At 42.0% G+C, this 22964-nt stretch overlaps 1 protein-coding gene across 4 annotated transcripts in view; it reads left to right on the plus strand.

Moving 5' to 3' along the window:
- TNRC6C (trinucleotide repeat containing 6C) overlaps positions 1 to 22964 on the plus strand; it is a 285172-nt gene that overhangs the window by 80057 nt on the left and 182151 nt on the right. For all 4 annotated transcript variants that reach the window (XM_015427099.1, XM_015427101.1, XM_015427100.1 and 1 more), the window contains one exon: positions 18820 to 19152. In XM_015427099.1, the coding sequence (XP_015282585.1) occupies positions 18820 to 19152 (333 nt within the window). The remainder of the gene's footprint in view (positions 1 to 18819; positions 19153 to 22964) is intronic.

The following is a 22964-nucleotide window of genomic DNA, read 5'->3' on the forward strand; positions in this document are numbered from 1 at the left end:
TGAGGGTGGACTCTGTGGCATTATACCCAGCTGAGGCCTCTCCCTTCCCAAACCCAGCCCTCCACAAAATCTCAAGAAATCCCCCAGCCTGGCAATGGCAACTCTTGTGAGGCCTGGCCCCATCCCTCCCTCCCTCCCTCCCTCCCTGAAAGGCCAAAAGAGGCCTGAAAAGGGCATTTCCCCCACCCTTTTACTGACAGAGCCAATTAGAAGCCTTAGAACCCCCCATTAATACTATGCAGGGACACCTTAGGGCTCAATAACTGACTTTATATGAATCGTACAAAGAATTTCTTTATTGGATGCGTTGTGAGCACCTTGGAAGACCTTTGGGCAGAAATAATTTTAGATGAATAAATAAATTAAAAGCTACCAGCAAATGGAAATTGAAGGTAAAATGGGTGGACAAGAATGGAAGACGTGGCTTTCTGTGAATGTCCAGGCACAGTTCAAATTCATGCAGACTGAGAAAAACAGGAAGAAATCCACCCTTTAGGGCCATGAAGAGTTGTGCTACATTCTGTTTCATCAAGTAAGAGGTAACTCAGCAGATTTAAAGAGTTCTCCATGAGCCCTTTTGGAGGAACCCAAAAGTGCATATTTAAATGCCTCAGTGTTTTGTTTAGAAGCAGAATCTGTTCCTCTACATCAGCATTCTGAAGGCTGAGTCAAGGATGAACACCAGTTTCCATAAAGACAGTTATTGATGAGGCAATAGGAAATGTGCTATCAGGAAAGCTAAAGTAGTTAACAAAAAGAAATAAATTGATAAGTTTTGTTCACAGATAGCAACCATGGTTCCATATGTTCTAATAAGATGCAATATAGATAGCAAGAGAGCAACATCTCCAGGGATCCTGAAGAGTGGCAGAAATAATGGATTTTGTTTAAATTTTATTGAAGAAAGAATTTCATAATTTTACCACCACCAAAATCAATTAATAATATAAAAAACAAAACTTCACATGCACGCTTTGTCTTCTTCTTCATCTTCCTTCTTCTTACTTCTCCCAAAATTATTACAAAGTATTATTTATAAATTTTCAAGCAGTCTTAGCTCATTATAGTAATTTACAATATATTGACAGATTACTCTTGAACTAAATCATAATCATGATTAATCTGTCTTTGGAGGCCTTAAGGGTCAGGAGGGTATAGGCCCTCCTTCCGGGGACTGATTGGTCCTGGGGGAATGTACTCAGACATTTGCCACAATCCCACCACTCATTAGTTTAAGACAAAATTATTCTATAGTACCCCAAACCCCAAATTGTTATATTGAGTCCACATTCTCTTCAAAATCTTCATGGTCTTCAGAAGTACAGACCCGAGTCGTTTTAGCTGACATGAGAGGCGAGCGCTTTCCTTTGGCCAGTTCTATTTTCTTGAGATTCGGAAGGGAAGGATTTAAAGCGGCCAGCATTATTTCACCTGAGACAGAGTCATAAGCAAAATATGAAGTTGAGCCCTGTTGAATGCATAGCTTGCCCATACGGAGCCATCAGTATTTTATTCCAAGATCCCACAGTTTGGCTGTGGTGCTTTTAAGATCTCTTCTTATCTTTAAAAATTCAGGAGGGAGGTCTGGAAAGACTTGAATCTTCCCCCCCTGGGAGATTCCCTCCCTGGAAGCCTCCGAGAGGATTTTCTGTCGTGTTCGAAAGTCTTTGAATTCTGCTAGTATATCTCTAGTATATAGTGAGGAAGTAGATTCTTCACATACCTTTCCGACGTGATAAACTCTCTGTAGGAAGGCCGTGACACCGGCCTCCAGGTTTAGAGTGCTCCCCAGCCAATTTGCCAGAAATATATTCAGCTCCGTTCCAGTTTCAGTGTTTGCGCCAAACACCCTGAACTTCAAAGAAAGCTCACGACTGTGATGATCCAGAGATAGGATACGCTCCCCGGCCCAGGCATCTGCAGTTTTCGTCGATAATTGCCTTTCAAGCTCTGTAGCTTTAAGAAGAGCCATATCTACTTTACGGTTTGTTTGCTTTTGGAGCTCTTCTAATTCGTCCATGCGTTGGAATGCTGGCTTGAGCATTTCTGTGATATTGTTTCTCAACTCCTGATATTGTTTAGTTAATGCATGCATCAGAAAATTTGCAGTGAGTGGGGTCTCTTCAGCCATTTGTTCACCCCTCCCCAGCATAGCCATCGAGGTGGAAGGAGTGTCTTTAGTTGAAAAGAGCTTGGTTAAACGCAGCCCACTTTCCTGCTTGTTTTTCCCCTTCTTGCCAGCTATAGGTGCCATCATTCACGATGTGTTTATTTGCTTTGTGAATAGTAAAAATAATCACATTTGAGCAGCCAGGTGGCGAGCTCTGGACACCGGCTGCTAACCCAGAAGTTGGTTGCAGCCACTCCCCGCGAAATAATGGATTTTTAAAAGCACAGTTTTAAGAGAGGCTGTTAGCATAAAAAAGTATGTGAAAGCAGAATGTTTACAGTTTTCAAACCTGAGCAAAACATTAAATGCTATTCTTAGTGTACTTGTATTTATATGCTTCAGGAAGATAGGAAACACAGATTCAAGTGAAAATGAGTAATTTGTATAAAGCGATAGGAAGTACTCACTCTGAAAAACGTGATTTGTGACTCACTTATAGTGGAGCGTATAGGTTACCATGGCTTCTCCATAAAATGCTGATATCTCACTGATGGTTTAAAATTCTTTCTGGATGACATATTTTCAGGCAGCTTCTCTGGCACCAAAATTAGGAATTAATTTGTCTGAATCCAGAGCTGCTGAATAGATGGCAAATAAATGTCACTATTTTATAACAGCTATTTAAGAAGGGCAGTTATCTACCAACTTCATTTGATGATCATATGTCTTATGTGCTTCTAGAATGAATTATGTTTTACAGCTTGAGGACCATTAAAAGGTATCAAGATGAGATCTGCCTAAATTGTTGTCCCTCTGATTTAAGACCCCCAGACAGAATAGGTTGTTAGAGAATTCTTCTCAGATGTAACTGCTGACATATGGTTATGTGCTCAAAACCTTTTGCAAGGAAGAGAGAGGGCACCTCTTGGATTTGTATAGCCTAACTAATTAGATTGCGTTTGAACTTGAAACATTGTGCAGATTCAGTGTGCTACAATGTGTGATTTGTGTTGTTTGAGGTGTGGGAGTAAAGGCCAACTGCCTAAAATGATTAAAATTAATAGAGGTGTTCTCAGGGCTGCCTATTAGTGTCTTATTTATTTAACCTCTGTATTAACAACATTGAAAACCACCTTTCTGGTGAATCCTTCCACCCTCCCCACCTGTCTCAAAAACCTATATCAAATTTATTTTATGCCGATGATGCCGTGTTGTTATCTCGGTCATATGTTGGGCTGAAACATTTGTTGAACGTTTTTACATTTTACTGCTATCAGGAGCTACTGGACATAAGCTACGCCAAAACCAAAGTAGTTTTTTCTAAAGGTTTTTCTTGGTTAATAAACGGCCAGTCAATCAAACAGGTTAATTCCTTTCATTTACTTGGGTGTGCTTTTTAAAAAATAATTTGTCCTAGAAAACTCATATTACTGCTGCTAAGAAGCTGGCATCAATACATTCCTCTGCCCTCTTAAAAATTTTCCGGACTACAGGTGGTAACTTTTTACCTGCTGCCATTCATGCAAAAGTGGTTTCCCAATTACTCTATGGTGCTCCCTTATTTATTACTAGGGTCAACGACAAGTTAGACTCCTGTTTAACCTCTTTTCTTCGTTCTCTGTCTAATCTCCCCTCATGTATGTCTGGTTCAGCTATTCGTGTGGAATTTGCTGAGCAGTCCTTAGAAGCAAAGGCTTGGATGGCAACTTTTTTCTTTAGTTTAAAAATACTCTGTTCCCCAGAGGGATGTTATTTGCATCTTTTAGCTAAGGACAGTTTTTGAAGTTCATGGCTGCAATTGGTTGATGGCAGATTACGAAGTTTTGGATTCCCCCCTGAATTTTTCAATCAAGTAGACTACCCTTCTGTGCGGAAGCAAATTAAATCTAGTGTTTTATGCCTAGATAAATGGAGTACAAATTGCCGAGCTCAACGGGTCTGTTCTTTGTATTATTTAGATCTTCTGATTCCAGAATCTTTGCCCTCTTAATCCCCGCCACAGTTGATACAGTAAGTGAGCTTGAGGCCCCTTGCACAGCTTCTCCGGGTTTGGAGGACTTTGACCAGCTCAGCCTGGAGGAAGTTGATAGAGTGCTTGTATCTGTGCGCCCAACCACTTGCAGCCTTGACCCGTTTCCCTCCTGGCTCATTAAAGCGGGCCACGAGGGGTTCTGAGGTGCCTTGAGGGAGATTATCAACAAGTCCCTATCGGAGGGGCGGTTCCCCGAGGCACTCAAGGAAGTGATGGTCCGCCCTCTCCTGAAAAAGCCAACTCTGGACCCGACAGAATTGGCCAGCTATCGGCCGGTGTCAAATATGCCCTATTTGGGCAAACTGATTGAGAGGGCGGTGGCGACACAGCTACAGGGCTTTCTAGATGATGCTTTCATCCTTGATCCATTCCAGTCTGGCTTTTGCCTGGGGCATGGGATGGAGACTGTGCTGGTTGCCCTTACTGACGACCTCCGTAGACATCTGGATCGAGGTGGTGTGGTGGCGCTGTTGTTAGATCTATCGGCCGCATTTGATACGGTCGACCACCAGCTGCTGGCCCACCGCCTTGCCGATGTGGGGATTCAGGGGCTCGCCCTTCAATGGCTAGTCTCTTTTCTCCAAGGGTGGGGACAGAGAGTTGGGCTAGGGGAGCAGCAGTCCCGGAGGCACCTGCTTGAATGCGGAGTGCCTCAGGGGGCAGTAGTATCCCCGATGCTAATTAACATATACATGCACCCCCTCGCCCAGATTGTCTGGAGGTATGGGCTTGAGTGTCATCAATATGCCGATGGCACCCATCTCTATCTGATGTTGGGCGGCCAGTCGGACTCCGACCCAGAAGATCTTCACCAGGCTCTATAGGCCTTGTATGGGTGGCTCAGGCTGAGCTGGCTGAAGCTGAACCCGTTGAAGACGGAGGTCCTGTGCCTGGGTCGGGGTGGTATGGGATTGGGGCTCCCACTCCCGACCTTCGGTGGGGCACCTTTGGTGCCAGCTTCGGAGGTTAGGAGTCTGGGAGAGCTCCTGGACCCCACCTTAACAATGGAGGCCCAGGTGGCGGCCACTGCCAAAGGAGCCTTTTATCATCTACGGCTGGTGCGGCAGTTGGTCCCCTTAGCCGCGAAGATCTGGCCACAGTGATCCATGCGACGGTCACCTCGAGGTTAGACTACTGTAATGCTCTCTACATGGGGCTGCCTGTCACAAATTCGGAGGCTGCAGCTGGTGCAGAATGCAGCGGCCAGGTTGGTAGTGGGTGCCCTTAGATGGGATCACAATCCAACCTGTGCTGAAAGCGCTGCACTGGTTGCCTATAGCGTTCCGGATTCGCTTCAAGGTGCTGGTGCTTATCTTTAAAGCCCTACATGGCCAGGATCTGGCACACCTGAGGGACCGCCTTTCCCCATACAGGCCCCAAAGAGCACTTCGGTCGGGGTCACAACACCGCCTAGTGACCCCGGGCCCCAAGGAGGCCAGGCTTGGTGCCACAAGGGCCAGGTCCTTTTCGGTGGCAGCTCCTACCTGGTGGAATGAGCTCCCAGAGGAGATCAGGGCCCTGCGGGATCTTTTACAGTTCCGCAGGGCCTGCAAGACAGAGCTCTTCCGCCAGGCTTTTGAGTAGGAGCCACCGCCCCAGTTTCCCCGGGTTGGGCTGACTGACCATCTGAACATTGTGGCCCATGGCATCCCCCCTCGTTGATCCCAACATGATATGCACTAGGGAGTGAGTATTTTAGTCATTTATGTATCCTGTAAGATGTACATTTTTGCCTAAATTGTTTTAACCTGTTTACTTTTTATTGCACTTTTGTGCCTTAACTGTTTTAACCTGTTGTATTTTTATTGCACTTTTGTGCCTATGTAAGCCGCCGTGAGCCCGTGTGCAGGGAGGGCGGGGTATAAACGAAATAAAATAAATAAATAAATCTTTGATGGTACCCAAATATAGAATATTGTTTTCCAAGGCAAGATTAAATGTTTTGACTCTTGGGGAACTAGTGGGCAGATTCCGAGGACCCCTTTTTCAGAACGACTTTGTAATTGTAATTCAGGTGATTTGGATACAATTTGGCATTTTTTCATTGATTGTAGAAAACACAATATGGCTCATGATAGATGGATCTCAGTCAAAATTAGGGTTGCCAGTTCCCAGTTGGGTGAAACAACAAATATATACACTGCAAAAACCTTATTTATACATTAAAGTGTTCTATATGTTCCATCTTATAAAGTGCATTGTGTATTATTCATAATATTATAAAACAGGTATATATTCATTACATGAAATATCAACAATAATAATCAATAATAATCAATTTGTACAATCTAATAGCTACCAGTCAATTTACATCATTTTTACATAGGCTCCATCTATGATTGTCAGCTGCTTAATGGGCCTTTTGTAGGACCAGCAACAAACATCAATTTAAACTTCAATGTAACCTCAAAAGGAAACGTGCCCCTTTAGAAGACTTTCAAGCAAGAAGAAGCGGGTGTACAATTCTAGAAACTCCCGTTGGGGTTGATTGTGTAAAAAGGATGTAAATTGATTGGTAGCTATTAGATTGTACAAATCGTCGGAGATGGCAGTTCGGTGGTAGTACAGTGGCGGCGGCAGCTCCTATGCAAAAGCCTGGCGGAAGAGCTCTGTCTTGCAAGCCCTGTGGAACTGCACAAGGTCCCGCAGATCCCAGATCTCCCCTGGGAGCTTGTTGCACCAGACAGGAGCCACCGACGAAAAAGCCCTGGCCCTGGTTGCGGTCAACTTGATGTCCTTGGGGCCTGGAACAACCAATAGGTGTTGCGCCCCTGACCGTAGTGCTCTTGGGAGAACATATGGGGAAAGGTGGTCCCTTAGGTACACTGGACCCTGGCCATCAAGGGCATTATAGGTAAGAACCAGCACTTCGAAGCGAATCCGGTATGCTATAGGCAGCCAGTGCAGCGCCTTCAGCACCAGCTGGACGTGGTCCCGCCTAGTGAGACTCATCAGCAGCCTGGCTGCTGCATTCTGCACTAGCTGCACCTTCCGGATTTGCGATACAGGCAGCCCCATGTAGAGAGTGTTACAGTAGTCCAACCTCAAGGTGACTGTCACATGGATCACTGTGGCCAAGTCCTCGCGGTCAAGGAAAGGAACCAACTGCCGTGCCAGCAGAAGATGGTAAAAGGCTGATTTGGCAGTGGCTGCCACCTGGGCCTCCATCGATAAAGAGGAGTCCAGAAGCACTCCCAGACTCCTAACCCTCGACACCGGCATCAAAGGTGCCCCATCGAAGGCCGGGAGAGGGAGCCCCAACCCTGACCCGACCTAGGCCCAGGACCTCTGTCTTCGCCAGGTTTAGTTTCAACCGACTCAGTCTGAGCCAACCAGCCACAGCTTGCAATACCCGATGAAGGTCATCTGGGTCGGAGTTCAACTGGCCGCCCAGCATCAGATAGAGCTGGGTGTCATCCATATATTGATGACACCCAAGCCCAAAACTCCGGGCAATCTGGGCAAGGGGGCGCATATAGATGTTAAATAACATCGGGAACAGCACTGCCCCCTGAGGCACTCCGCACTCAAGAGGGTGCCTCCGGGACTGCTGATTCCCTATTGCCACCCTTTGTCCCCAACCTTGCAGGAACGAGGCAAACCATTGAAGGGCAAGCCCCTGAATCGCCATGTCGGCGAGGCGGTGGGCCAGCAGCTGATGGTTGACCGTATCGAACGCGGCCAACAGATCTAACAACAGCAATGCCGCCACACCACCTCGATCCGGATACCTGCTTACGGTTAGTTTTTAAGGGTTCCCAAATACAGAATTCTATTCTCCAAGGCAAGACTAAATGTCCTGCCACTAGGGGAACTAGCAGGCAGGTTCCTAGGAATTCCTTTCTTTGAGCGGCTTTGTGATTGCAAATCTGGGGATTTAGATACCATCTGGCATTTCTTTATTGTTTGCAGCAAATACAATTTGATCTGTGACAAATGGATCACAATCTATATCCAAAAATGTAGTTCTGTTGCAAAGCAAGAGGTTGTAGCTAAGTCACTAGCAGATACCTATCCAAATGTGGTTCTTGCAGTTGCAAAATTTTGTCTATGGCATTTAATGGCATTAACTTTTTAATGCAATTTTTTGTATTCTTGAGTCTCTTACATTGCCTGTATATTAATATATTTTCCCTGTTCACTTATGACCTTTTGGTCTACTAGTATTAATAAAACAAAAAGAAAGATTGGGAGGGAGATGGGATTTCCCCCTCCCACAAGTCTTGCAAGTCCCTCACTTATATATTAGGAAAGTTGGCCAAATTGGAGGATATTTAATACTTAAATCCAATGATTGGAGCCATGAGTGGACAAGACAGATCTTTCTACAAACCTGATAAATGCCCATGGTTTGCAGAAAAATCTAAAATGGGAAAAAAACAAACATTGAGGGTTAAACACACATACAAAATAATAAAATAAGTGCCTGTTGCTGTAAGAAATAGTTGCTTGGAACGAAGCAGAAAAAATAAAAGATGAGATGGACTTGGCCTATCGGGCTTATTCCAACTATACAAGGAAAAATAAGTTGCCTGCAGAAGTGGTGGTGAAATTTACAAAGCAGAGTCTCAGGGACCAAATTTTGAAGAATACGTCAGCGTCACCCCTGAAGATTGGTGATCAGCAAATTAGAGTTTTGAAAGATGTTCCATTTGAGATCAGAATGAAAAGAAAGGAGTATAAAGGATTGACTATCTTCTTACAGAAACGGCAAATTGGATATAAATGGCTGGTACCCGAAGGACTGATGTTCAAGTTTAAGGATAAAAGGGAAAAAATTAACTCTATCTTCAAGGCTCAAGAATTTCTGAAAAGGCATGCCAGTAAAGAAGAAGAAACAGCTCTGGCCGAATGGATGTCAACATTAAGCGTGGATGACAGCAGCTCAGAGGGAGAAGTGAAGGATGAGGATTCAGAAGAAGCGGCGGGAAAATATAACCTGAGAGAAAGAGGAAAAGAACCCAAAGTGTAAAAACTTTCGATTTTTTTTCTTAATTATTGGATTGTACATTGGAAGAAGACCTCCTCAGAAGGACATTATTAATACACTAAATACCTTGTTTTACCCTAACTAGAAGAACAGAACGACGTCTGACGAAAGAGACTATGGACTGTGTGCTCTGAATACTAACAGATTAACTAAACTAATACCATTAACACCACTCACTCTATTTCTTTATCCCTCTATATACCCACTCTTTTTTCTGGAACTTAAAAGAAATATCTCTCCTTTTTAGGAGAGGGAATAAATCTTTATCCAAAAAAAATAAGAAATAGTTGCTTGGAGTTGCTGTTGCTAAACAACCACAGCATCCCAGGCTTGGTTTCTGTCAGCTAAAGGAAAGGGACGGGGCAGGGCCCTTTTCAGGGCTGTTTGAATCTTTGAAGGAGTACTTGTTGGAACTAAGTCTTACAGCAACCACTGGCTGACTTGATGCTGCTCAACTTGCATAAGTTACCTAGGCCTGGCTGCTTGCTATTGTAGAACAGCACCACCCTAAGAAAGCCAGTATGGTGTAGTGGTTAGAGCTTCAGATTCGGGGCTGCTTTAGAAGTTCAATAGTGGAAAGCAGGAAAAGGCTATGGGGGCTTTCAGGAAAAGGAAAGAAAATAGTGTGGGAGAGGGAAATGAGATGCCTCCCACAAACCTTTGCAGGTTCCCACTTGTTGATGCTCATCCCCAGTGAGAGTTGAGGCATGTGGAATTTTTTATAATGAATTAACAAACATTAGTTGCTGTAGATATTCCGGGTTGTGTGGCCGTGGTCTTGGCATTGTAGAACCTGATGTTTCACCAGTAACTGTGACAGGCATCCTCAGAGGTATAACACAGAAAGATGGAGTACTCTCTGTGTCGAGGTACTCCATCTTTCTGTGTTATACCTCTGAGGATGCCAGTTACAGTTACTGGCAAAATGTAAGGTTCTACAATGCCTAGACCATGGCCACACAACCCGGAAAATCTGCAGCAACTAATGACCTCCGGCTATGAAAGCCTTTGACAACAAATTAACAAATATTTGGATTTAAATATCTTGTAAACATTGCTCTGGAGCCCTACTTCTCATGCCTCCACCTCCAAACCTCAAAGAATTTTTAAAATGTTGCTTGGACACAAAAGCCCATTTGCCAGCAGAAGTCCTTTGGGTATTATATCAGAACCTTTTCAGAAGAGTTCACATTTAAGCATAAGGGATTTTGAAAATGTTAACTCCTAATGGTGACAGTTTAAATGAGAAGTCAGAGAATATGTTGCCACCCTCACCCCATCTTTCTTGCATTGCTTAGAGGCATTAAAATAGAATGCAGTGCACCAGGAAAACAAGAGCAACAGAACCTATATCAGTTTACCTGTTGTTAGTATCCTGTGGGGATCATTGTGATTAAACATACCCTGCTTGGTGGACTGTAGGTCTAACCTCTTGAATATTCTTATGTGGAAATCTGTGGGACTGGATTCTGTACAATGTGCTTATTGTTGGGGTGTTAGTCTACAAGTTGAAATCTTATTGCTTCTTAGTGACACTGTTCCCAAATAAGAGACTTGAGGATTGTATGCAGGATCTTTGTAGTGCTGAAAATATTTTGTAAATGTTCTTTAAAAAATCTCATAGTTGCATTGTTTCAGATTGAGTCAGGTTATTTCACTATCAAGCTTAATTTTACATGGATATGGCTTTAGATACCTTTCTGTGGATGGATGATAGCAAAGCAGCACTACTTACATTTGAAACATTACCTCTTATGTAAGCTTTGTGATACCTTCACTTTTACCAGCAGATGTCACTGTTGTTAAACTTGAGAGTTTAGTAGACAAAGGAAGTAATTTTCTGAATAAGAACCCACCATTTCAAAGTGAAATGGGTGAAAAAATAAATAAATGTTTCCATTCCAAAACTGTATTCTCACTGCAAAAACCAGAATTTTTTTTTAAAAAACCCCAGAACATTGTATCTCTTCTGCTCTAGTTCCAGTGTTTCGACTGAGCTGGGTAAGTTCTTGCCTTTGTATCTAGTTTAAGTAGTGGATACCTCTGTGTGGGTGTGATAATCTTCTGGCTTTATTTAAAAGGTGTTTCCTGTTCCTGTTTGAAGGTTCCTTTAACAACTTCTTTGCACAGTGTACATGAACAATTTTGGGTATGAAGGAAATGGCTTTATTAAGGTTGATTGTGGGGAGGGGAGAGAAAGAGAGACAAAAAGGAAAAATTGCCCATTTGATTGGCTGGATGAATAGCTTTGATTTATGGGATCCATCTGTTTCTTGTAATGAATTCATAAACCCATCAAACAATGACCCAAACCAATTACGGATGGGGAAAAATACATTGGCATGCTATGTTTAATGCAGTGAGGCACTTGCATTGTATAATCAAAAATTCTTCTCACATACAGCACTTTGTAATGGAGCTGCTGTGTTTAATGGAAGCTGTAAATAAATCCTGTCACTGCAGCAGCCAAGAATGCATTGCTGAATTTAACTGTTCCTGTGCCAGAATGCTCCCTTGTGCTCTATCTCTTGTTTCCTCTCTAATGAACAATTTCAACTTCTGCACAAATTTGGGGGAGAAATTTGGCATGTTACAGTGTTCAGTGGTAGTTGGAGGTCAGGAGTCCATACAGCCAGAAATCAACATTGAGAGGCTTAAGCTGTTTCTGTCACTGCTGTATGCATTCCTTCTTTTGGTCCCAGAAACGTGCTTAAAAGCTTTTGTAGTAATTGAAGTCTTGGTGACTGATCTCATTCACTGCATTAATAAAATCCATATACAGTTTCTTAATGATTTTGTGTAGAGCTGGGATTCCTCTGAGATTTTAATAATTAAAAATCACATGTAAATAATTATTGGATTTGTATCTGTAAAATTGGGATAGGAAGTTATATACCATTGATGCAGTGGTTATTAGCAGTAAGCAATTTGTTTAGAATGTGGGAAGCTCTTCCAGTGTGTTACAAATACATATCTGTCATTAAAAATCCTAGGCAATATAGGTTTCTCTGAAATTCCATGCTTTTTTTCTCTTTGTGCCACAGTCAGTACAGTCCTCTCTTTTTCAAAAACAAACAAACAAAAGATTCAGGCTGCAATTCTTCAGTATAACTTAATAACTAAAATAGTATACATGAAATATTGTTATTTAGACACTGCAGAAGACAGTGAACTGATCTCAACAGCATCAGGATAACAGTAGATTAGATTTCATTTACTGTATCTCAAACAGCTCTTTAAATGACAACATCTATGGCAATATATTACCATCAGGTGAAAGGGTAGACAGGCAGCCTCTTGTGTAACTGGTAAGGTCTTTTTGTAGATTGGCAGATTGGCCCTTGGGGCTGATTAAATGTGTGGTGCACAGCATTTGAGTGTTCTAGACAGCCTTCACTAACCATAGCTACTGCCGCATATGTTTTCATCTTATGAAGTTTGCTTGGTGAGAGAAAGTGTACATTCAGAGGGAAACCATCATTCCAAAATGTATGGTTTGGATCAAGAGAGGTGGTCTCAAAGAATTGACAGTTTATAAGGCAGTTGCTGGATCTGCCACAGCAGAGAAAGTATTAGCAAAGCAAATGCAGTCACTCAAAGCAGCAGGCATTTTCCCACAATGCAGTAGCAAATCTCCGCAGCTACTTAGCCACAGTGGGTGTTATAAAATTGTATATAAGGGATTTTAGTTTAGTATGTGTTACAATTTTGATGTCTAGTCACTTTTAAATACCCTATGTAAATTATTGTAGTACTTGTTACCCAAAACAGCAGATCAATTTGAAACCAAGCCATAAGGTTTTAATTTATCTTGGTGCTGTAACTGAATGCCTCTCATCCAAATTCCATAATCATGCAAAGTTTATTTTTGACCAGAGCACTTTTTATTACACGATTCCCTGTCCTTTAATGAGTGTGGAAACAGTATGGGTTGTAGCATGGTGGCTGCAATGGGAAGATGGTATTGGAAGGAAATGCCCCCTTTGCCAAGATTTAGTTCTACTCACAAAAGTGTATATGCGAGATTGGGAAGGGGTGACTTCTGCTGATTCCTCTTTCTTGGTGTAATCCTTCATGCTGCTTCTCAAGTAATTCTTGCAGGTTTCTCAGCCCTTCAGGACCAGCTTCTTAGCAGCACAGGAGAGGAGTGGGGGAAGGAACAAATACTCTTTTTTTCGAACTTGTTCTTTTCATGGTTGGTTGGATCCAACCCATTGTCCAAACCTCTTTGCCGTTTAATGCATTTCTTATTTTTTCTAGGCTGTGTTTACACAAAATTAAAACCATGATCACAATTTTATTTTGCTGCATGTGGTTTTGTGCACAGCATGTTTTCTCAGTTATCAATGAGTTCTTCTGTTTGATCATGGGAATAAGTGTGTATTTCTTCCTTCAGAACTCCAAAACAGCAGTTCTGAAAAGTCTGCCTCAGTGCATGAAATTGGTGGTTTGCTCAGCCACGAAACTCAGTTTTTTTGTTTGGGTAGCAGCCTGTGCTCTTTGAGCTATTCTGATCCTCATTGGAGCTTGCATTGGTATGTAGCTAGCTAGACTTTGTCAGTTGGTGCGCCAGAATCTGCTGCATACTAAGTTTGGCCTCGTTACTTCAGGAAAGATTAGCATGTGTGAGATGACTGATAGAAATATGGAGGGGAGGTCTTAAAACATACATCATGACTGGAATGTGCGCACATGGCTGATAATAAGTAAGTGAATAGGTCTGAATAAGAGGAACCATACAACAAAGGCTTAGAATAACACAAAACTGACCTTCAGTTGTTGTGTCACTCTGTTTTTTGTCTGAAAACTGTACTTAGGGATGTAGGACTTATAGACCCTTTTCAAACTGCCTTTGTATTCTGTTTTAGTAACTGGTTGCTAATGGATTTTTTCTGTCATTTCAGACAGACCCATTTTAGTAACTGGCTGCTGGAAGGATTTATTTACCTGTTCATACAAACCAGCTTGCATTGGGTTAGCAAAGCATGGTTGAGCCACTTTTGAGGGAAACTGTTTTTTTCCATTTTCAACCCCTTCATTGCACTTCTGAATCACTGTGGAGTGCTTTTAAAAATGTCCATAGTGCTTCCTACAATGCCACTTTCCTCCCACCGTTTTTCACTGCACGATCTTCCTTGGACTTAAAAAAAAGTTCTAAGTTTGAGCGCTATAGCGGTAAACCACCATAGCACTTCAGTGCTATAGCAGCACCATTGAATTGCATTGATTCCATTGAGAAAATGCATCTCAATGGTGCCAATAGCAGTTTAGTGCTGTAGCTCTCACCTTAGAATGTTTAAAAATGTCAAAGGAAGATTGCACAGTGAAAAAGGGTAGGGGGAAAAACAGCACTGTTTGAAATGACCATCCCTGTATCACTTTACTTAAAATCGGGCCAAATGAGGTCACACCATAGATTTATATAGGGGCATTATGATACTGGCTGATTTCTTTTAAATCCCCTTCCTATTAATCCACAGCGTAGCATAACTGTATCATGGTTTCTTTTATTGGATGGAAATTTTAGAGATGTGAAGAAGCATATGTTGTACAAAAGGTGATAGTAAAACAAAAGTGTGCATCAAACGTTATGGAGGCCTTTTGGATTATTCTCTCAGGAGGGAAGAACCTTTTTATTTGTGACTAGGAAGTGAACTATTGGAAATTAAGATCTCTTCTTGAGAACATAAGAGCTGTGCTGGATCAGACCAGTGGGCCATCTTAGTCCAGCATCCTGTCTCATACAGTGACCAACCAGTTACTCTGGAGGGCCACAAACAGGGCATAGAGGCCAAGACCTTCACCAGATGTTGTCTCCTGGCATTGGGATTCAGAGATTGCTGTCTCTGAATGTAGAGGTTCCCTTTAGTCATCATGGCTAGCAGCCACTGATTGACCTATCCCCTTTGAACCTTTCTAATCCCCTTTTAAAACTGTCTGTGCCTGTGGCCATCACTACTTTTCAGGCAGTGAGGTTGCTTACAATAAAATTTCAAACAGCCAGTATAAAAGCAATAAAGAAACATAGCAGCACTCACAGCTATCAACAGCATCAATTTCACAAGGCTACCAAAAGGTCATGGTAAATGAAAATATCTTTAGGTGCTTGATATTGAGTAGTGCGGGCACTAAACTAATAGGCTTGATGAGGGAATCCTCTAAAGGCACCCGACAGGGTTGCCCGCTATCCCCGCTGTTATTTGCCATGGCAGTAGAGCCCCTAGCGCATGCGATCAGGGAAAACCAATTCATACAAGGAGTTAAAATTAGAGACTCCGAATATAAAATATCCTTATTCGCGGACGATATGTTGCTTTATATCACCAAACCGTCAACTTCCATACCAGAACTATGGCAAACATTGTCTTCTTTTGGAGTAGTCTCAGGTTTACGCATAAATGATGCAAATATCCCTAAGGAAGAACAAACATACCTCAAACAACGATTTCACTTTAGTTGGGTTTCCAGCTATATATCATATCTAGGAATAAAGATCCCATCAGCTTTAACCAAAATACTACAATTTAATCATAATGAGGTTCACACTGAAATCCGCAACACTATTTTTAAATGGAATAAGTTGAATTTATCCTGGCTTGACAGATATAACCTAATAAAATAATTTCTTTTGCCAAAATTCATTTTCTTATTCCGAGCTATTCCCATAGCTATACCTTCACTAATGCTTAAATGGTGGCAGAGTACTCTACAAGACTTTTTATGGGCAGAACATAAAGCGAAAGTAGGGTTCAAGATATTATGAGAACCCAAGTCACAAGGGGGATTTGGCTTACCGGACATAACAATCTGCCGAAAGACAACACTGTTGTCTAATATTATTAAGGCACAACGTGCGACACACCCACCTGACCGGGTTTGACTATGCACAAACCTTCTCCATCCGTATTCCATAGACTCCCTATTATGGAGTGTAAAGCTCATATTATCAGCTTCTAGATGATTCAATGAGTTCCTATCCCCAGTGTTTAATCTACGGAAATCACTATGTAAGAAACTAATACCTGAAGTGTCTAAGTATTCTACCTTCACTTACCAACCCTGGTTTTCGGAATCTGTAGATCATACATACCTTGATTCCTGGAAAAAAGCAGGCCTGTCTCGCTTCTGTGACATTGCATCCAGACATGGATTACTAAAAGAATCAGACATAGAAAGCAAATTAAAATTACCAGTGCCATGGTTCCTCTACTTAAAAATACAGCATGTTATGAGTAGACTTAAAATTACTTTCATTCTAACTCAACCCCAAACAGAGTTTGAATTGATATTAAAATTATATGATACGCAAAATAGAGGATTAATTTCAGCCACTTATCAGCTCCTTTTAAAGGACAAATCTTCTAAAACTATGCCATACCAATTATCATGGCAAAAACAATGTGATGTCACTCTAGATGATGAAATCGGGACAGTATTATGGACGTCACAAACCAGCTTCCCTCACTCTATACCACTGGAGTTACAAAAGTTCAAGATGATGACGAGATGGTACCTTTCATGGCAAAAAACCCTCTCATATGAGTTCTGCGAAGTATCTTGTGTTGGAAGGGTTGTCAACAGATTGGCACGTTCGCCCACTGCTGGTGGCAGTGCAATAAGATTAAAACTTTTGGGGAGGAAATACATGACCATGTCAGAAATATTATAGGAATAGACATACTAATCTGCCCAGAAAGCCTCTTTCTCGACCACTGAACAGTACATATAGAAAAACATCAACACAAAATGACATTAAACATGATTTACGCAGCGAGAACCTCCATAGCCGCCTGTTGGAAAGACACCAACTTGTCTACTATACAACTCTGGTACTGTAAACTATGGTACCAGTTTTTGATGGACAGTGTCGCATGCAAGTTGAATAACGTATCCCTGAAGCCAGTCAAATACCAATTTATGAAAAAATGGGAACCGATTCTAGGTTTCCTCACCACAGAACAATTTATTCCTACCTCCTGGACTCATGTCCAGCAATGGTTGTGAATCTTAATCCCTCAGTATGAATTAGGATATCGCAATACACTGTTAGCTTCTTCCTCTTCTTCATTAGATTATTTTATTGGCTATTCTGTAGTTATACAATATGTTGTTAGCTTATAGGTATAGTATTATTTTTTTCTTGTTACATACCTTAATACAATCACACCGTAGTAGTTGGGTTTGGGGAAAAGTTCTTACTGAAACTGTATCAGATATTGATTCTGTATGTTGTTGAATATCTAATATATATTGGATTACTTCTTATTCTTAAAATATTGCATTTCTGATGTATTTAGAGAAAAATCAAATCAAATTTAAATAAATAAATAAAAAGAATCCCATAACCTAGGTGCAGCTATTGAGAAGATTGTCTTTCTACCCCAAAGATGGGGCACTGGGAGCAGGACCTATCAAAATATCTTAATACATGGGCAGATTTATATGGGAGTAGATTATCCTTTAGTTATGCTGGCTGCATATAGTTTAAGGTTTTACAGGTAAGAACCAGCATTTTGAATTGTATCTGCATATGATGGCCTGCTAGATAAGACCCACCCAGACCATTGGTGGTCTAGCATCCTATTGCCCACGGTGGCCAACCAGAGGTTCCAGAAGTTCTGCATGCAAGAGTTGTGGAGACCAAAGCCTGTTCTTGTTGTTGCCCCAAGCAACCAGTATTCAGGGGTATACATCTGAAAATAAGAGGTTCCATTTAGGCAGCATTGGGTAGTAAGCATTATGTCTCATGTAGAAATAAACTAGTAGCCAGTGAAGTTACTGAAGCACATAGAGATGGGGTTAGCGCTAATTGGGACCTCTCCCTTGCAGAGATTCCTCAAAGACTTAAACCTCACCAGGTGCCCAGGTATTATCTGTCCACTGCTGATTCTTCTGGACTTGCAGGTCACCACCATGTTCTCAGAGAGCACCAAATCTAGCATGCCATCTTCTGCATGTGCAGGGCCTAACACATTTTGAATCAGTGGTTCTCATGATGGTTATAAAATCCCAAACTACACCAGACATGAAACCTTCAGTGTCAATTTTGAAGTCTCCTTGAATTAAAAGCTATTTAACCTCAGCACAAAGACTGCCTCTGCCAGCTTAGGCAGGGAGTTTGTTATCCAGTGAGGATGGTTGATATGTTCTATCCCTTATAGTCAACAAGAAGAGCATACATTCAAAACAGTTGTGTTAGTCAGTGTTGTCAGTAAATAATTGTAAAAGAAATGGATTGCTGCTAAATGTCCCCTATGCTGATTTTTAGCATAAACTTTGGGACAGTCTATTGCTGATTACTCACTGCCTAAAGCTGGTCTAAAAAGGTAAAGGTTCCCTTGCTCGAAAGCCAGTCGAGTCCGACTCTAGGGTTGTGGTGCTCATCTCCGTTTCAAAGCCGAAGAGCCAGCGCTGTCCGAAGACGTTTCCGTGGTCATGTGGCCGGCATGACTAAACACTAAGGCGCATGGAACGCTGTTACCTTCCCACCAAAGTGGTACCTATTTATCTACTTGCAATTTCTTGCTTTCAAACTGCTAGGTTGGCGGGAAAAGCCTGGTCTACAGGAGAGATTTTTCGAGGAAAAAGGGTACACAATAAGAGCCATTTTCCACTTTGTTGCCTCTTAAAATGAGTTGTTTAATTCTTCCTACTGTAATCTAATACTTGATGTTTCATTTTCCACAGTGCCAGAACCTATTAAGACCAGTTTAAGCCAGCCCCAACCTGCCGGTATCAGTACCAGTACTTCCACCAGCACTATTACTAACAATAGCAATGGCAAGCGTGCATCTGCCAATGGGCAGCAGCCAGCTGCATCCCGATACTTGCCTCGTGAGGTGCCTCCACGCTTTCGCCAACAAGAACAGAAGCAGCTTTTAAAGAGAGGCCAGCCTCTGCCTACTGGAACTCTGATCAGCACGAGCCCAGCAGCAGGTACTGGACAAGCAGGAGCAAGTCCTCCTCCACAGCCAGGAGCTGGTGGACATCACCAGCCCACTAAGACTCAGACCCCAGCAGGTAAGAGACGTATGCTGAAAAGTGGATTATATGGAGAGGACTTGTTTGAGTGTTCATTTAAATACTCATTAAATACATTTAAACTCAGAACTGCTCCATATCATTTGAAGTATATTTGAAGAAAGAGATTTTGTTAACCAAGATATGTTCACTTAAAATGTATATGCGAACATATGGAAGAATCTGTTCTTCAGAAATATTTGAATAATCTCGGTATTTTATTAAAATCTGAATATACATTAATGCTGTAATTTGCATTACTTTTCTCAGCACATTTTTTCCTGACTTCCACTTGCCATATTCCAATGATGTATGCTGATTATAGCTTCTTGGAAGGGCAGACAGAATAGAGCTATGGTAAATGAAGTCAAAGCGGAGACTTGTTTTAGGACTAAACTAGACATGACGGGGATCTACATGTACATATAAATGGGTGCACCTGTTCATTTCTGAAGTAGGTTGCGTGATTAAAGGGAGCTAAACCCTGTCACCGTTTTTTTGCTGTGCTCTGGTGCTTTCAGCACTTTTCAAGTCCTGTTCCAGTGCCAGAAGTGAACTAGGAAGGAAGTACTGAAAGCCCCAAGGTTCAGGGAGGTAAGGGTTGGGAAGGGAACAGGCTTAGCTTCCCTCACCTGCAGACTTATGCTTGTTAAACAGGTCCATACCCACTACCGCATCACACTGCTGATGTGAATTGGTGGAAACACTGCTCTTCACATCTGGTTTGGCCCTTATGGAGTGGACTTATTTGCTATGATTGATGGGATAATTTTTGAAAAATGCACCTAGTTTCAAAACTGAAAGAGCATGTTTAGAAATCTCTTGAAACACGTGAAATTTGGAAAGCCCAGATCATCTGTTTTTGGTAATTGATCTTCATAACACTGTTTCTCAGATCACTATAAAGGAACAGGGTTACACCAGTAAGGCCAATAATTCCACAGCATTCAGGTATGGATAGCGCCAGGTTGAATTTTTGCTGTGAGCAGTAGTGGGGATCAATAAACTGAGATTGCATGTAAGTGGAAGAAGGAGTCTTTTACAGCTCATGTATTTGTTTATCTTTATTGGGCCATAATAGAATGCTAACCAGCTCCCTCCCAGTCAATACAATGTTAGTATCTTCTTAATGAGCTGCTGTGCTGAGGATCATTGTTAAGATTTTCTTGTTTCATGGGAATGCCTTTCTGGGAGGTATGAAGCTGGCTATGCAGCATAGATCAAGCTGTTAATTTTTATACAGCTTGTCCCTGATTTGAAAGAAGGAATATGTAGTGTGAAGGGCCCTACTTTGTTCATTTTATCAGTGTTTGCAAACAACAAATATTTCCTACAAACCAGGAAGTAATTTTGCATTCTGCAGCCTCATGCTAGGTGTCATGAATATAATTTAAGATTTGTTCTGATACAACTTGTAAAATGGGCATTCTCTACATTATGTGTTTGTTTGTTGTTGTTCAGTCGCACAGTCGAGTCTGACTCTTCATGACCTCATGGACCATATCACGCCAGGCCCTCCTGTCTTCCGTCATCCTCTGGAGTTTGCTTAATTTCATGTTCATTGCATCGATAACACTGTCTAACCATCTCATTCTTTGCTGTCCCCTTCTTTTTTTACTTTCAATCTTTCCCAGCATTAGGGTCTTCTTCAGTGAGTGCTCTATAGAATTCATTGCCTTCATACTTATTTGTAACTCATGTAGGTGAAAGTAACACATTTAATCTTGCTTCATACTCAGTTGACCTTGGACATTCCTTTCAGATCATCAGCCTTAATCATAAGGGGCTGTCATGAAGAAAATACAAAAAACATTAAATAAACTATTCAAGTAACATTTTGTAACAGTTCTCATTTACTATTAACCCCCTGAAACCTTTTGAAGTTGCACACCTCCTCTAGCATCTCATCTTCTGACCACTCTCTGATAGCCACCTAGCTTATACACCCTCTGAGCAACTTCTTGTCTGCTCAAGTGGCTGCTCCACTCATTTGTTCCGGTGCAATTTCCAGTTTGAGGTATCCAGACCTGCAGCAAAGAGAAGAGCTCTACCTTATTTCTCTCTTTGCATGACTGCTGTGGGGCTGCAGCACTTGGAGCCACTGAACTTTGCCTGTTACATATAACCGTGTTACCAGTAAGATCTGCAGATTGATTGCACTCCACCTGCTAGTTTCTTATGACACCCAGTTTGAGAAATAATATCTCTGACTCTTGCAGAAATAAACTGTGATGAAAGCAAAAGTATTAATTTACACAGAGTAAGTTGTGCATTGTCTTAGCATTTTTTCCAAGAGAAAGCTATTGATATATTTATGTTGTCTTAAAATCATAAGAGCTAAAACAATTAATATAGAATGTTAACACAGTTTGAAAATTCGCATCTCAAAATCTGTGCTTAGAGCTATCTTTCTTTAAAGTCAGTTGAGATTTTTTTAGCAGCTGTTGCTTTCAAAGCCTTCAAACCATGGAAGCTGGCAACCACAGCACAGAAGTGCAGTATGTGATACTGGAGCAAGATGAACTTAGTCCTTGCAGAGTTAATGGGCTCCCTGCCAGTGTATAGCCTAGCTGAGCGGAATTACTTGCAAATATTTGAGTATATTCTTCCGTAAGAATAGCCTGAGAAATGGGGAGGCTGAATGGGGTCAGCTAGAAGGAAGGTGGCCAGCCAGCCCTTGCATCATATAGGCCAGGGCTTATTTCAGAGCAAGTGAGTGAAGTTAGAAAGGAAAAGACAGCGTTCAGGAAAATACTGGGAACATGAGGACTCGTGGTGCAACTAAGTTCTCTACATAGTTCTCAGAAGCCTACACATATATCTACTTGAGAGGAGTAAGCCAGTTGTTACAAAATTCCATTTTAGAGTTAGGGTTGCCAAGTCACAATCAAGCCACAGCGGGAGACTCCTGGCCTCCCTTGGGAGTGCGTGCGCGCTGCAAGCACGTCACCTGGAAGTGACGCGGGTGCGCCGGGTGCGCCCAGTGTGGCTGCGTCACTTCCGGGTGACGTGCTGATGCCGGGCACATTCTGTGCTTTGGGGGTGGGGTCCCCCCCGGGGCCCGATCCGCCGGCAGTGGGGAACGGGCCTCTTGGGCGGGGGTTTCCCCGCCTCCCGGGGGGACTTGGCAAGCCTATTTAGAGTAGGTAGGGAGAGTAAGAATTGTCTAGAGTTCCAGGTTTCTTTTCCCAGGGGATTGTGCTTCTATAAACAGAAATAGAGGGTAGGACTGGAGTTGTTACAGCTCTCTCCTATAATATTACACTCATTAGCTTCCAAGACTTTTGCTGCAACAGTCATGCCCTGTTGATCCAGAACTAGACATGATGACATTCTACCCATGGGGCATATCTGTTTTGCACCTTTCCCAAATAGTTTTGTATCAGTGAAGGATATTTCTTAGAGTAGAGGGGAGAGTTCGGTAAATGAAAATCTTTATGGGGTGATATGCATAGGGAATTCTGCCAATGGAACATTATTTAATTTGAATCCCCCCCCCCGGCTTTGTCATGCTGAAATAACACAAAACGTAAGGTAAAAAGCTAATGAAAACTGAATAAATCCCAGCATAGATGCAAGTGCCTTGAAATTTGAAAGTTTTAATATTCCGTATCCAGAAACAAATGCTGTAGATTATAGTTTGTCTAGATTTCAGTAAGGCTTTTGATAAGGTTCCACATAATATTCTTGTTGACAAATTGGAAAAATGTGGTTTGGATCCTATTACTGTTAGGTGGATCTGTAACTGGTTGAGAGATCACACCCAAAGAGTGCTTGTTAATGGTTCCTCATCGTCTTGGAGAGGAGTGACA

This window comes from Gekko japonicus, unplaced genomic scaffold (assembly GCF_001447785.1).
Source record: "Gekko japonicus isolate JY-2015 unplaced genomic scaffold, Gekko_japonicus_V1.1 scaffold536, whole genome shotgun sequence".
NCBI lineage: Eukaryota > Metazoa > Chordata > Lepidosauria > Squamata > Gekkonidae > Gekko > Gekko japonicus.